The sequence below is a fragment of the Pteropus vampyrus genome, unplaced genomic scaffold, assembly GCF_000151845.1.
Source record: "Pteropus vampyrus isolate Shadow unplaced genomic scaffold, Pvam_2.0 Scaffold85, whole genome shotgun sequence".
Lineage (NCBI taxonomy): Eukaryota > Metazoa > Chordata > Mammalia > Chiroptera > Pteropodidae > Pteropus > Pteropus vampyrus.
This window is the reverse complement of record NW_011888866.1, coordinates 7,858,747-7,875,296: the sequence shown is the minus strand read 5'-3', so window position 1 is coordinate 7,875,296 and position 16,550 is coordinate 7,858,747. Positions and strand designations below refer to the sequence as shown.

Below are 16,550 nucleotides of genomic sequence, written 5' to 3'. Positions count from 1 at the left end.
TATGGATTCAAAAGTACTTTGGAATTATAAAGACCCATATAAAGATAAAGAATTATTAGTAAATATCTTCCTAAGCATTTATGATAGTGAGTTAAAAACTGGAAATAGGAAATAAATGTCTATATGACAAGCCCCAAAATATTAAAAACATCCACAAACATCTGAATAGAAATAACAGTGTTAAGAATTCAACATAGCTTTAAATGAATACTAGGAAATGTAGGTTATACTAATGTACACTTAAAGATTACAAAGAACTATCCATAAGAGGTTATTATTGTTATTGTTATGAATTTAAACTGGAGAGTATTAAAGTTACCCAGGTGGTGGTTTTGGTGTTGTGGTCAATAAAGAAAGGCCTCCCATTTGGTGCATGCCGGACTTCCCAGCCTTTAGGAAGGAATCCTTGCTCCATCTCAGACGGCTGGGTCACCTGCTGTGCTGAATCACTTGTGGGAACCTGTGGTTGAGGGCTTGTAGAACTCTGGCTTGATGGCTGCTGACTGGTCTCCAATGTGGCCTAGCACATTAATTAAATCATGTTGTAATGTTTTATAGAGAACACACAAATAGCCATGGTTATAAAGGTAACTTAACCTGCAGACAGAATACACACTTATAAATAGCATAAACATCAGAGGTTCATTTTTCTAATAAGGTGTTTGTCAAACTTAAAAAAATATAGTTATAACTTCTCAGCTAATTCTTGAGCAGTAAGATGCTGGTTAACAAAGTTTTTGTGGGTACATGTGACTGAGGAGGCTTGGTCCGTGGGCCTGGGCCCCAGCTACAGGAGAAACCACAGAAGGAGATTGTCTCTGCTTCCTCAAAAGATTCATAGAATGAGAAATTCCCCATATACAGAAGTGGGTTTAAATGCTATGTAGACAAAATGAATGGCGAATATACATTTATAGAAATGGATAACTGGAATGTAATAAATTCACCTGATGAAATATTAGGTAGTAGTTAAAAGAAATACACTGGACCTACATATATAAAAAAATATGGATAGTGTTTTAAAACAATATTGAGCAAAAAAGATTTAGAATTCTACAGTATAACACCTTTGCAAAATTTGAAACACACGGATCTAAACAATGTTTTGCATTGTTTAGCTCTCTGTGTAAGTATATAAAACAAACTCAACATGGTGGTTCCCTCTGGGCAGTGGGACCAAGTGCTTGGCTAAAAGGAATTTCATTTTATCTGTAAGATTTTATTTTTAAAAATAAAATGTTTATAAACAAATATGGTAATTTGTTAATGGTAGTAAATTCTGGGTGTTAAATGGGTATTTGCTCTATTATTCTCTGTACTTTTCAGTGTTAAAAAATTTCCCAATAAGAGACATGGTGACAAAATAAACATTTTCTTAAATACTTACAAAGAAATATTACAAAAATACTTACTGTTGCCAAGGACAAAGTGCCATGAACACAAATTAATAGATACAAAACACTAAAAGTAGCTTTTAGCAAAACAATGGTCTTAATCATTCAAATTAAAAAATTACCCCCCAATTGACTAGATCGTTGACTTTGTCCTCTTATTCCCAATTAGACTTGTTTTACATAATAACAAGTGGTAATTCATGCACAGGAGAGATCCGCAGGAAAGAGCAGACAGACACTTAGCACCAATGTCAGAAAAGAATTCGAAGATGCTAGGAGCATCCAGTATATACCACAAAGTGATGTAATAGCTTCCCCAGAAATATGATCATTCAAATTATGTAAGAAAACAAGTTAATGGATAGATCGCAGGGTACCTGTATAGTGGGCTTTGTCCACGTAGTAGTTCTGGAATTGTGATCTACATAATATGGTCTTCCTCTTTCATCTTGTTTTTCTTCCCAACCTGGTGGTAATCCAGATGAAGTAGGCAACAGCTAAAGTGAAGAATAACAGGAGAATTAAATATTAATAAGAATCTTTTTAAAAAGACAACTCTTTTTCTCTGCTAGCTCTCTTTAAAATGAAACATGTTTTAAATCATATTTTAAAGTGTACAAAATAAAGTATACGGCAGTTCACTTAAGAAAACCAGAACAGACAATAATGATGAGAGTGAAAACACTAGTAAAACGTGACAGTAATAACAACCATACTCTAAATGCTATAACATAGATCATGTCATTTAACATCCACACAGCTCTTAATGAGATAATTGCTATTATTGTCCCTTTTTACTTAGAAGGAAATTTAAGCTTAAAAAATTGAATTAATTTCTTAATAGATACTTTGTTGGTGTGGAGTTGAGATTCGAGCCCAGGAAGTCTAACTAGAGAAATTATCACCCATACATGCCAATTCAAAAGTTACCCCTGCTTTCTTTCTGTAAGAGCCAGGGTGGTGCTGTTTTTATTGTTTATTATTAATGAACAAAGAGGACTGGTTATTTCCAGGTTTATTTAAAAATAGTCCAGATCTGGCCTTCCTTTTGTCTTTTGAACCAGATTCTTCGAGGCTTGGCCTATCTTACACATAAAAACTTTCACCACTATTCTGTTCACTAGATACATGGTTCTCTAGACATGTAGGAGGTAAATGTACCTCGCTGACAGTTATCATGAGCCGTTAGTCTACAAAACAACGGAATTCAAAGTTGCCTAGCTTTACAAATGTCCAACAGCTGGTGAGAAAATTAAATGTAGTAGATATATCTTCACGAAGGAACACTGTGAACTACTGAAACATGCAACGATATGGATAAAGCTCAAAAGCATCACAGTAAGTGAAAGAGGCCAGACGTAGAAGACTACATACTGTATGATTCCACTTATATGAAGTTTCTAGAAAAGGCAAAATTGCAGCAATAGCAGATAAGTGGCTGAGAATAGGTGTTGGGATTGAGGGAACTTTTTTGGGTGATAAAAGGGTTCTTAAACTTGATTGTGGTGATGTTTGTACAGCTAAATAAATGTACTAAAACTCATTTGCTCACTAAATGGTATGTGAATTATAACTGAAGAAAGCTATATAAAAAAAAAAGACTTTAATCAATTTATGGACACAAAAAAGGCATGGAAGTAGCTTTTCCAGTGCATAAAATATAAATCATTTCTAGATTCTGTTGCTCATCTGGTAAATTTAAATTGTTTCTTGGATGAATGCTTGTCAGCCAATCAGAAATTCAACAATTTCATTGTATGGAGGACATTACAAAGTGCAGTGGGAGAAAGACCACGGAATTCCCTTAAGCAGGCTCCAGTCTAAAGCAGAAGGCCAGATAAGTGGCGATAAGTGAGAGTAAGGCTGGTGAGGTCAGTCTTTTGTGGCATCCACCCTCTTGTTGATGGTCAATATTGAGTAGGCTAATTGCACAGGTGGGTGCCCCACTCCTTCCTCAGCACAGGGTCTGTGTCCCTCTCGGTGTAGGGCCACCATTTTAGACAAATGAGTCACTCTTGGGTTGAGGAATTTTGAGCCTCTGCACTCCTTTGTTGAAACTTCCATAAAAGTAAAAACGATCCCACTTTTCAAAATTAATATATAGACTGTCACTCAAACTGACACGTGGTTGGTGGGGAAAAAGTAAGGAGGCCATTCCAAGGAAATGGAATGGGCACAGACTTGGAAGAGGGAGTGAATTCGGATATGGGAACAGCATTTGGAAGAAAGAGCACACGGGAATGACAGCAGCAGGAGGCATCTGTGGGCGGATAAAGAGAAAGGTAAGCTGAAGGGGCTGGGAGCCTGAGAGTTTTCATTTGGTTTTAAAAAACATGTAGAGGCCATGCAAGGAAGAGAGAAACTCAAAGTAATGACTGTTGAGTCAGGAAGATGGGGGTTAGGAGACCAAAAGGGAGTCAACGGTCCAGATATGAAGTTAGTTGTTAAGTTCTCTGATCCGTTCAGGGCCATGGTTGAGAAGGCTATTGTTGAGGAAGTAGAAGGCCTCTGCTGACTAGCAGATGTGAGACTGAGGGAGGAGAGAGAAGGGGAACTAATAAACTTCAACCTGGACACCGAGTCTGCTGACACCAGTGCACACCTGGCTGAGGGACCAAACCCTGACATGACTCTTCATGCATGGGGCAGAAATGGCCAAGTACAGTGAAAAGACAGCTGGACACCATAAGCCTGAACTGTATGTGGCCTCCAGCAGACCTTCAGCCAGTATAGCCCTTCGACTGACAAGCCCGGAAGTCATCTACAGTCACTAGCACTCGGAGACTTGGCTTAATTACTGTGGGAGAGACCATTATTCCAGTTTGGTCTTTAAAGGGACAATCTACCCAATTTACTCTCTCCCCTGCACCTCATACCCCAGAACCTAGATTCTGTGCTGGACTGATACTCTGCTAGGCAGTCAAAGGTCGTATTCAGTTTTTTTAAAAAAGTTGCTGAGATTTATGTTTTTATTGATGATTGTGGGGAGAGGATAAAACTCACCACAGGAAGTGCAGGCTGTTCCTCAAAAGTATAGGCTTGTAAGCTGCCTCTTCTGCCGGAATGATTCTTATTTTAAAAAAAGAATGATAACTTTAGGTCTTAAATTCGTCTTTGAATGGCAGATAACATAGTGGGGGTAGACAGGATGGAGCAGAAGAAGAACGCTGGTTAGGAAGTGATCGTGGAGACTGTGAATGAAAGCATGCAGCTGCTCTTGACACCGCCCCAGGTGGTGCTCCTGGCAGTGGGTTCGCTCGCTGAAGGGAACTGCATAATGGATATTTGGACTCCAATGACCATTTGGATTATCCAAGATTCTGCTCCATACTATTAGTGGGAATAGTTCAAAAATGACCATGCTGTAAAATCCCAAAGTCCCTAACACATTACTATATGCCATTTAAGACAAAGTTTTTCTTATCACAAGAACAAAATTTTGTAAATATATGAGGTAATGGATGTTAACTAGACTTATTGTGGTGGTCGTTTTGCAATATATACATATATCAAATGATTATGTTGCACAACTTTAAACTAACATAATGTTAAATGTCAATTATATCTCAATAAACCTGGGTTGAGGGGGGAAACAAAATTCTATGTAAAAATTAGACACCAAATGGAATAGCATACATAACATAAAATCCTGAAGCTACAACAAAATCTAAGAGCATCTTACTGAGCTGGATACTGGCTGGCCAGTGGCTGAATTTCCACAAACAGTGAGTAAGGCATTCAACTCTTCTGCAAGACGAGGGTGAACATCCAAGCTGTTTGATGGTGGAGGTGATGGGAAGGCCTGATTGCTATACACGGTGCCTTCATCTTCTCTTATGATTTCCCAGTTCTAAAATGAACAGAATAAGCTCAAGCCACACATATTTTAATCTATGGATATCACATGCATCTAGCTACGAAAAAAAGTAAATTATTTTTACCTCGGAAGACTCTCGGTTGTCAACACTTTCTGTTTCCTCAGATATCTGCCGCCTGGTGGTAAATGCACGTTGTGCTTGCAGTTGAATGTTACCATTCTCAGCATCTGTTAGGCTGTCTCTATATTAGAAGTATAAAAACTATCACCCATGTCCGAAGAGAGTTAAAATAATAATCAAATATTCTGTCATCATTTAAAAAATACCTATATTAGATCGGAATTTATTGTTTTTGGCCAAAGCCTATTTCAATATGCATAAATTAAATTGTAGGCACATTAGTACCTTCAGAATACCTTATGGTGTTAAAGATTTTGTGAAAGTGTGTAATATGTTTGACTCAGATAGTTTAGTTCATCACTGTGCTTGAGAGAGTGGCTGACACATATGGGTACTCAAAAATATTTGTTGAATGAATGAATATCTGAGAATTTCACAAAAAATTTCATTATATTATTAATTTGTCATGTTATTACTAGCATAAAATCTAACGCAGTTTGAGAAAATTCATAAAAAGGAAGCTTTTAAAGAGTTGCATATATATCTTCATGAATCAGTAACATTTAATTGACCTTAAGCCAAGAGTAGAAGGCAGAATGACAGTGTAAGGACACTACAATTAAAAACTTAATATACAACAAATTAAATGGCATCTGTTTTTGATCATATATAGTAATGGTCCTGGTGTGAAAAAGGATAATAAGAATGGTATGTCTGGGTTTAGGAAAGGCACGGGGCTACCAAACGTCATTTCCACTGTACTTTTCCTAAATTATCCCAGTCACTTATTAGTGATATTATTCTAGTTATTTGCATTTATTATAACCAGACCATCAGACCAAGAATTTTGTACAAATATTTAATAATAAAATTATTGTTAATTTATTTAATGCCATATAAGCCCAGGATAGTGAGAGGACCAGTTCTTATTATACTATTGCTGGAGAAAACATAATTTGACAGATGATTCTAGAAAGGCTTCAGATTTCTCCCCTATGAATTCTTGATTTTGGCTAGCTGAAAACAACAACTATAGTGAAAGAAATGTGACTCTGCTCACGTCAGGCTTGCCATATAACTGAGTTACGCAATACAATTTTGCAGAATTTTAATGTCTTCGGTTTTGCAATCCATATGTTATTCTGCAGAGATCAATGCCTCTGTGCCATGGATCACTGATTTGTTTTGGTAGGATTTGAGAACAGGAAATACTTATGAAAGGGCTTGGGCTATATCAGATATAAAATACCAAAGCTAAAAATTAGAAGGTTAACAGACAAATAAGAAAAAATTTAAGTCTGCATCAAAAATCAGAAGACTAAAGAAAGACTTCATAAGATTATAAGAAAAAAGAAGTGCAGAGATATTTGATAACAAATATGAATAATGGGAGAATTTGTAAATATATATTCACAAATACAGTCTGATGATAAAAAAAAAATGTCACTGAGGAGATGTAGATTAGAAGAGCCTAAAGGTTATTCTGTCCTTGATCTGTGTATGTTGGAAATTATGTATACATTGATCAGATTGGCAAATGGTGTTTTACAAAAGATCCCTGTTATTGACTCCTTTATATTTTACAAATAATTTATATTTTAAAAATAATGTACTATAGAAATTGATATTTTATTATATTTTAGTAACAAACTATAAAACATCTCCAAGATTTTCTAAATCTGTCTGAAGAGACAAATGTACCCTTTGCGGCTACATAAAATTAAAAACATACATAATTGACAATTTATTAAAATAAGCAGTTAGAAGAGTAGGATTTGTAACTCAAATAATTTTGAATATTATCAAATTATTTTTAAAAAGAAACAGCTATGATAGCATTTTTAAGCCTTGGGTCATAAAAATCCTGATATTCTTGCAGTTTATGGATTCCTATACTATTGTGAATGCATTTGAGAAAAGACTTTAAAATGAAAGTTAGTGGTCAAAATGTATTCAGATGACAAATGTGCAAGCCACCAGCACATACTGAGGGGTTGGTCTTTTCCACTGTGTTCTTCTAGATTCATGGTTTACATAGTAGGTCCTTCCAAGAATATCCTGTCTCTCTTCCCATCCTGGAGGTAGAGGAGAAGGTTCTTGTTGCTGCTGCAAATGGCAAGCAGCATCTGGTTGGTCCAAAACAACCCAGCCAGGCTGAAAAACAGAATGGTAACAATTATGCTTATGCTTGATTTTTTTTAACCTTATAAATTATGAGGAAATTTCAAAAGTGATTTAGCATATCCAGTTCCAAAAATTATACAAAGATAAAATAAGCACATTGTCAACTTTTAAGAGCATAATATCAATATTTTATGATAAGAAAGACTTTTTTGGAAAATGAAAACATTTAAATTTTGCTTGAAACTTTTACAAATCTTCAAAAGAGTTTTAAAACATATCTAACAGATAAAAAAAAAAAGGACAGAAAAAACTTTTAAACAAACAATGATGGAAAGTACTGAGAAATTGCAAAGCACAGTTTAAACTGGTGTAACCTAAGGTTTTTCTCTAAATTATAAACAAATGGATGAAGGGCAGGTGGGGTCTTGTCCTCTTGGGTATGGCCTTCCCACAGAGAAAGCACCTTGGATAGAGTGGAAATCGATAATGACCTGAGACCTAAAAAAATCATTAGGTGAAGGTGGAAGAGGATGATATGGAAGGGCAAATAATTTAGAAATAATTGCTACAGTGAACTAATGACTGAAAAGTCATTATGATTCTCTGATCTGACTTTTCTTGTTCTCCTCTGGCCTAAAGGAAAGCATTTTGGTCAAGTCAGAAAGCAGCTAAAGAAAGAAAGTTTTGTTTTGTTATGTTTTGTTTTGCTTTAAATGCTAGGAAGACACTGGAAATTTCCTCTGAGACTAGTGAGGGCGTACATATTATAAAGCCTAAGCTAGGTAGTTAGAGTAAGGAACTAATTGAAAAGTGTAACGAATTAATGACATGCCTTTATAAAAACCTCAAAACAGAAAAAGAAATAGGTAAAAGTTTTACTAAATACTGGAATGGTTAGGAAAACATAAATACACTAGTAAAGAAAACTTAAACTTCTCCTAAAGGGACAGAAGAGAAGACCTGAATGAATGACGAGGCTTAATATAATTTTGGCTAGGAAGACTCAATTTCACAAAGGTGTCAATTCTGCCCAAGTTAATTTATAAAGTTGCCAAGATTCTGATAAAACTACAGTATAGATTTATTAAATAATGAGACATGGCAAATTTCAAGTTCATAGATATTAACCCTACCAGATAAAATGTATTATCACTGCAATAATTAAAGCTGTGTGGCACTGGAGCATGTACAGACAGACAGTTCAATATGATAGATTAGAAAGCCCAGGAAAAGACTCGAACTTTAGTATATGATAAAGACATTTCAAATTTGTAGGAAAACAGGCAAATTATCTAGAAAATAATAAAAATTTAATTTAGATTGTTACCTCATACTTTATACTAGGATGGAGCAATATTTCAATGTTAAAAGTCAAACCAAAATGTATTAGAATAAACCTGGGGAGATTTTAAACATTTATGCAAAGAATGGGGAAGCCATTAAGTATGACACCAAACCCAGAATGCATAAAGACATAAATTTGATTACAAACTCCCCAAATTTGTATATGGCAAAAACTACTAAATCAAAGTGGTGGGGGGGCGGGGAGGACAAACTGGGCAATATATTTGGTGCTATGATAATAGACAAAAAATAATTTCCTTAATATATACAGAGGTGTTTTTTTATTTTTCCCTAGGGACTGGGAAACCTGCACTGAAGGACTGTTTTGTGCCAGCCGGTGGATGGCTTAGAAGATGGAAAAGAATTCTTCTATATCAGAAGTCTGGATATAAAAATGAAAGATGGGTGAGAAGAGCTTGGAAAGAAAGGAATATGTTCTGGCAGTAGGGATTTCTACAGCAAAGTTGACCTCTTCTGGCTAGCCCTGGAGTGGGGGTTACATATAGCCTGAGGCAGAACAGAAGGTGAAGGATAAGAGGAAAGGAAGAGAATTATTCTGGGAAAAGGAGAGTGGTGGGGAGTAACACTGACTCCCTTTCTTTCTTACTCTTCTTTAATTTTTCCTTTTAATCCCTTCTATGGAAACTGATATCTCTTTAATTTTACTTCTTTTTAATGCCCAAATTTCATTCTGTTCCTTCCCTCTATCCTCTTACTTTTTCTCTCTATTTAAGTTTACTTTCCTTCTCCTTTCCTTCCCTTTAAATGATCATAATATAGCATCTATATACCTAAAAATTAGTCTTGTATATACTGAATCAGATTTTACTTCTCCAGTTTCAATTTCAAAAGCATGTAAGTTGATGTAAATTGAATCTCTATATTTCACTATCAAAAAAAACCCCTAACAATGATTATTTGTTAAATATGGTCATTGGTTGTTTTTCTGCAGATTAATGAAATTTATTAATAAAAAGGTCCTCACTGATGCTTTAAAGAATTGTAAAAATATACAGAGCTAGGAATATGGTACCAGAAAATATTTCTTTAAAATCTCCTTAAAGATTTCTCTCTTAAAGTTCTATTTATTGAATTTGTTATCCAAGTAAATCCAAGAAGGAGGGGAAACTAATTTAATTAAGAACCTTTTAAAAAATCTATCTCAAGTTTGAAGAAGTACAGTTGTACATTCTAACACTGTTTAGAAAGACTGAGTTTTTATTTTTTGTAAATAATGACTCCTTATTAAGCATGTATCCACTAATATTCTTCACAGAATATCAGTGAATGTTACTTAATTATTAACCTCAAAGCTAATATGCAAGTGCCCACAATTTAATGGAGTCAGAGAGTCAGAAAAAAGCATTCAGAGCTACAACAACATTAGATGTTAATCTTGTAAAATACATACAACTAAATCGAAAGTTGCAAGGAATAAAAAAATCGAATGTTATCTAATTATCTATTATAACCATACTTTATCGTACTAAGGAATACAAAGTACCTAAGAGTGATTCTCTTATGAAAATTACAATGGTTTTCTTTAAATAGAATTGTGTATATTCAGTCACAAACTAGATGTCAAAAGCAAGACTTTTCTGTCATTAGCTACACAGAATATAAATAAGCACAGATTCGTGTGTTTGAATTCCTAGGGCCTTTCATAAATAAACTACTACACGCTTACATCTACTGAAATTATAAGGTGCATTCTGAGGGAATTCAAACATTGAGACATGAGACCACAAAATGAAGCGAAGCAGCTCTACCCACAGAAACTGAACTGTGAATAAGGTACCTGTGATACTGCGTGTGGGCAAAACTTGGAGCAGGTTACTAAATAATAAAATGCTGTTAATTTTTTTTAAGTTACTATATAAAGAATTTTCTTTCTTTACAGCAGACATCCTTCATTTCAAACAGAATTTGATTATGCAAGATACCTTGTGCACCAAAATGCCAGATAGAGAAACTTTCGCCCAATAAATATCTAAAAAAATTTAAAACGATTATTATATGTTAAATCAGAGAAAAACTAAAAAGAAAACAGAGGTAATCAAATAAACTAACATAGACATAAGGGAGGATACCAAGTTCTTTGATGGCCAAACTAAGGGCTAACTGTATACTTCGAGTCAAAGAAAAAAAGTTCTTTCCTTTGATTATTATAGATTCCCCCGCAAAGTAAAATCTCATTAGTGCATGTAAAAAATTCCCAGAAAGTTCTGTTGCAAAAAAGCACTGCTTGTTCTCAAGCTTTCTTTCTCAAGGTGGGTGGTGGGCTTGTGAGATAGAGCCCAGCCCTTAGGAAGGTTCCTCAGCTTCACAGCTCTTCTGGAGACCTAACCAGACAAAGAGGTATGGCTGTTGAGGGAGACACATAAACAAAAAAACCTCGGAAGCAAACTGGTGCCGATACACTGTGTGCTTTCAGTAAACATTGTTGAGTAAGATGCTACCTTTTGATGATAATGATCCTTCAGTGGGACTCTCAAGGGGCGGGTATGTTTTGTGCCCTTTTCAAATCTTTCTGCTGCAAGAAACCCTAGAGCTCATTTGGCACAACCCTGTCCTCTGCCAATGAAGAACCGGAAGTTCCAAGAAGTTCAACTCACACAGAGTCATTCGGCTGGCTAGTGGCAGCGGTGGCAACTAGGATTCCAGTCTCTAAATCTCCCTCCAATTCTGTTCCAAATACATTGTCTCTGCCTCTTCTTCGCTCACCCCAGAAGCATGTAGTTCTGCCCAAATACTTGACTTGGACTTCCTCTTATCCTTAACACCCATAAAAGATGTTAAATTCTATTTGCCCCAAATGAATGTGGCTTTTTACTAGATCACTTGTATTCTCTCCCCTGCCTTCTCATTTCCTTCCTTCCCTGTGAGTCTTCCACCCCAACCATGATAGGAAAAGTAACAGGAATTACATTTCATAAAAGAGCTCCTAATTAGTAGTCTCCTCAAAATTTCCATGTATTTAACTTACAAATACCAAATTATGTTCTTACTTTAATGAATGAAAACATGACACGGTTTAAGAAAATGCAAAAACTAGAAACAGTTAATGACTTAATTACAATAAATGTTTTTATTTACAAATATTGTATTCTCTATTCCCTAACCTTTAAGAATGCCATTAATAACGGTCATTCATTCTATAGAAATATCCTTAGAGGAAAGAAATGTTTAATAAATGCTTGGGTAAAAAAAAAATATCCAGGTAAATAATTTTTATTGCACATATTAACTCCATTAAATAAAATCATTTTTTTCTTCACAGTATAGTAAAATAAGAAATTAGATATTTTCTTTCAGTTTAACCAAATGTTTATAAAATCTCACCTCTAATTCCTCAGTCTGTTCTGCGTTATCTTCTTCTGAGCCACTGGTTTTAGGTAAATAAGTCATTTTTAATCTCAGATAACCTTTAACTCTTGATTTGTGACTGTAGAAAAGAAAATAATTATTCACAAAACTTTCATACTAGGAAGAAAAGCATTCGTTTAAGAAGAATTTATTGAGCATCTACTGACTACTAGAGGATCCTCAAAGACAAATTCCAGTGCAGAAAACACTTAGGAAAAAGAATAGATGGTGGAGAAAATGGAACATACGTAAGTAAATGATTGTTGAAAGATAAGTAAGCTACTAAGAAAGTTTAAGTGAAAGATCAGAGAGAATTTGAAAGAGAAGTTGGCATTTGAGTTGGGACTAGAAGATTGGGAAGGATTTTGATCTGTGGCAGTGAAGGGAAAGGCACATGAGTAAAGAAAAGAGCAACAAGAAGGAAACAGATGGGAAATCTAGAGAACAATTAAGGAAATGGCAGGAGTTTGGCTGGATTACAGGGTACGTAAAGGAGGTGGAGATGGTCTAGATGATGAGGTCCAGGTAAAACAAGGGAACCTGAAATTTTATTTTGCATACTCTCTGAAGCCAAAGAATTTGGGGGATAGGGGAAGGAAACCTCAGAGATGTGCTTTCAGGACACTAATTTACCCTTATGGTATAGGATGATAAAAATGTGGAGAGCAAATCCTGATAACTGTATGGAACCCCACAATCTTTGACAGCTGTTTGAATCTGTCATACATTAATTTATCTAATGTATTTTCATAGTGTATCACCTCTTTGAATAATGAGTTATCTAAGCTAAAGGCTGCTGCCCATTATATTAATATTAAAGATTTTTAAATCTGTCTTTTTTAAGCTTCTAACTTACAACTTAATTCCATTGTCCCCATTAATTCTAGCATCCTATTTAAGAAATCCTTGCTTGTCCCACCTTTCTATATATAATGATGTAACCAATTAGCCTCTGTCTTTCTAGACAAGAGTCCTAATCCTTTCATTCTGTCTCCAAGAAATACTTATTCCCTCCATGCTTCCCCTAATCTTTTTAGTTGCTTTTTGTGCACAGTTCTCATGGATTTGGAGTGTACCTTTCCTGTGTGGTCAATAAAATCCCTGATGCTTAATTCCAAGGTCATTAATGGTGGCCGTCTTCGTATTTGAGGGAGTGTGAAGAACACTCCCTTAAAAAACAAGTCTGACTTGTTGCTGTAAAAGATTGATACTTGCGCTGATAATGTTTTATAGAAGGATTTCTCCATAGTGATATTTTTCATGTCTTTCCAATTAGATAATAACCCTATTGGTTTAGACTTAGTGGGGCTAAAACAAAAAAATCTAGGAACGTAATACATTTTTAACCTGAATAAAGTTCTTTCTGCACTTGTAGTAATATCTAGTACAGACAGAAGATGTAAATTGTTCCAGTGTTTAAAGATAAAGATACTAGAAACATTTGACAAATTGAAAAGCAGGCTACTAGGGCAATCGAATAAGAGAAGAAATATCTATTTAGTTATTCTTGGTATGCAGATGTCCCAATTAGTCTAAAATTAAAGGAAGAAAAGAGATTTATATTTCAAGACTTCTACAGAAATTAAATATGTGACTTCTCTTAGAGAAAATAAATATTAATAGTTGGAGGGTACTGCCCCTTTTGTTTTGTTTTAATATTTATATTTACAGAGTAGTTTTTAAAAATAACTTTTAAATGAAAAAAATTGCTAAGTTCTCATAGTATGCATTTCAAATGCATTTATTAGTTTTATAAACAAGACAAATACTGTTTTCACAGATGTCCTTCCTCTGCTTTACTTTGACCTTTTGTCATTAAATCCACACACAGGTCTTGACTAGATTTCACTTGAGTATGTGGTACAGAAGATCAAAAGGAATTTTATTTATAGCTTAAACTTTAGAATTTTGACAAAATTCAAGTAATTTAGTTTAGGAAAATAAAATTATGGGTTTTAAATTCTGGTCTTTACTCATGTTATTTTCTCTAAATATTTGAGTTTCCAGAAGTACCTTTTTTAAATTAAAGTATGCAAAAAGTAGTTAGGTTTTTCTGAAATTGGTTTTGTGCATGTCAAGTTGGATATTAGTTTTACTGAATCAATGTTCTTGACTTTTTCTATAGCATAGTATGACGAAATTACATATACTTTAAAATATGAAATCAATATAAAATGACAAATTTCAGCCTTCTAGTCTGATAAATATTAGGGGGACAAATCTTTCCCAAAGTGGTGTGATCACTTTACTTTGTAATCAGACATACAATAAAGCTTTAAAAAAATAATGTAATATTTAGCAGTAGCTTATTAACAAAGGTTTAACTTTGAATTTCTAAAGAGGCTACTATATGTATAAACAAGAAATTTTAAAAAATTTAATATGTTATCATTTTACATATACTGACCTTCTTGGGTGAAGAACAAAATCCTTAAATGTATACGGTCTCTCCATTCTTGGATTTTCTGTCTAGAATAAAACAATGGGTTTTCAAGATATATCTATAACATCAAAAGTATATTTTTCAAGGGTACTCATGAACTATGATCTCAGGCATAACTGAAGTTAGAAGTGAGAAAAAAGTAGCTTTAGATTAAATGGTTACAACTGACAGTGCTTTCACTTTCCTACACCATAGGAACTGCAACCATCATCACACTCAGTCTAAAACTAGCTGAGCAGGTATGTCGTGGAGCCAAAAGTAGAATAGGAAGTGAAAAAAAAAGTAGAGTGGTTAGTGGAATATGCACAATGTCAGCAGGCTGGCATGGTTAGAGCAACAAAGACAATTCCAGGAGAACAGAAAAGTAAACAGCCTGCAAAGTAAAACTGGATTAAATATATTATTAAAAGCTTGTAATCTCTGAAGACTGTAGAGAGCCAATAAATATCTCAACAGACTGATATAATAAAGTATTACTTCTCTTTCTTATCAAGTTCAGCAGCCTTTTATTTTTATTATCCTTTACTTTTCTGCTACATTTTGAATTGTTAACTACCCATTCAGTCATAAAACTCTTAAATTCTCATGACATTATTATACTTGGTTCTTTTCCTGTCTCTCCTTGTCCATCTTCTCTTTCTACTCTAACAGACTCACTATGACTAAGGTTCAGGGTTTGGCCTTTGGTGCTTTCATCTCTCTTATATGGACAACCTACCATTCTTAGAGATTCTGCTGTTACCTTGATAGTGATAACTCTCAGTCCTTTCAGTCCCTTTTCCCTACACAATTTATTTTCATATCTCTGTCAGCTGACCACTTTAGGCTTTCATTTTTCCTGTTTTCTATTGAAATTCAATATGGCAAAAAATAAAGATATTGTTATTTCAAAACAAAAGGACTTTTCCTCCTAACTTTTTTACTTGAGACAAACCCTTATCTCCCAAGTTCAACTTGTATTATCTTTACTTTTTGCTTTTTTTTTTTTCAACCCCAATGTCAGAAACCTGGTCCAATATAGTTTTACTATAAAATGTTTCTTGAACCTGTTTTCTTCCATTACTATATGCTTGGTCCAGATTCAGTTTCATACTTATATTGTTATAAACTATCTTAGTTTCCTTCTGTGGCATAGGCTTTCTCATTCTAATTATTCAGTAGACTATTTCCAAATTGATCTTTCTCAAACAATGCTTTCATGATGTGAACAAATTTCAGTGGCTCTAATTCTTACGTGGCTTAATGTAAGGAGATCTTGAAGACAAAATTAAAATAGAAAATTGAGATGAGTTTTCAGAAAATATACTCAAGAAATAATAGCTGTATATATTTTAGAAATCAAATATTTATATTAACTATATTATGTATTTATAAATATTTATTAAAATAAAAAATAAACATAAAAAGCAAAATCATGAACATCTATACTAACTGGTAATGGATAAAGAGGAACATCCACTTGACCTAGGAAATCATCTCTTGTCTATAAGAGAAAAAAGAAAAAATAAGATTAGTAATATACTCAATCATTTTAGAAAATTTTGATGAGTTATTATTATCATTCATAAAAAATGTGGATTTTTTTTGTTTAATCCTATACAATATCAACAGAATATAAAAAAGTAACATGGTATAACTTCTGGTAATGGCAGAATAAAGTATATTAGACTGATTTTTTGCAGATAATAATTATACACTCTAAAAAATATTAAACTATCTGAAAGCACCGCAGAGTGATCAAAAGCAAACAGAAACTAGAGGGGAGTCAATCTTGAAAGGAGGAACTGTTCTAGATTAGGAATCATATGGCTTTTTGCCTAGTAATACTCTATAGTTCATATAGTGAAACGATTAGAACGTAAGTAGAAATGTGCAATCTTGCTTGATGGAGGAATCAGAAGACCTAGTTTAAGGTTAACAGTATAAGTGGAAAGTGAGGGG

The 16,550-nt window shown here is 34.2% G+C and overlaps 1 protein-coding gene across 3 annotated transcripts in view; it reads right to left on the bottom strand.

Moving 5' to 3' along the window:
* NEDD4 (neural precursor cell expressed, developmentally down-regulated 4, E3 ubiquitin protein ligase) overlaps positions 1-16,550 on the bottom strand; it is an 84,301-nt gene that overhangs the window by 19,415 nt on the left and 48,336 nt on the right. For 2 of the 3 annotated variants that reach the window (XM_011363447.2, XM_011363443.2), the window contains 9 exons: positions 16,042-16,092; positions 14,574-14,635; positions 12,143-12,245; positions 7,320-7,486; positions 5,336-5,453; positions 5,077-5,244; positions 4,398-4,463; positions 1,772-1,891; positions 320-520 (listed from right to left, as the gene is read on the bottom strand). In XM_011363447.2, the coding sequence (XP_011361749.1) occupies positions 320-520; positions 1,772-1,891; positions 4,398-4,463; positions 5,077-5,244; positions 5,336-5,453; positions 7,320-7,486; positions 12,143-12,245; positions 14,574-14,635; positions 16,042-16,092 (1,056 nt within the window). The remainder of the gene's footprint in view (positions 1-319; positions 521-1,771; positions 1,892-4,397; positions 4,464-5,076; positions 5,245-5,335; positions 5,454-7,319; positions 7,487-12,142; positions 12,246-14,573; positions 14,636-16,041; positions 16,093-16,550) is intronic. The other variant, XM_011363444.2, reaches the window with a different exon arrangement.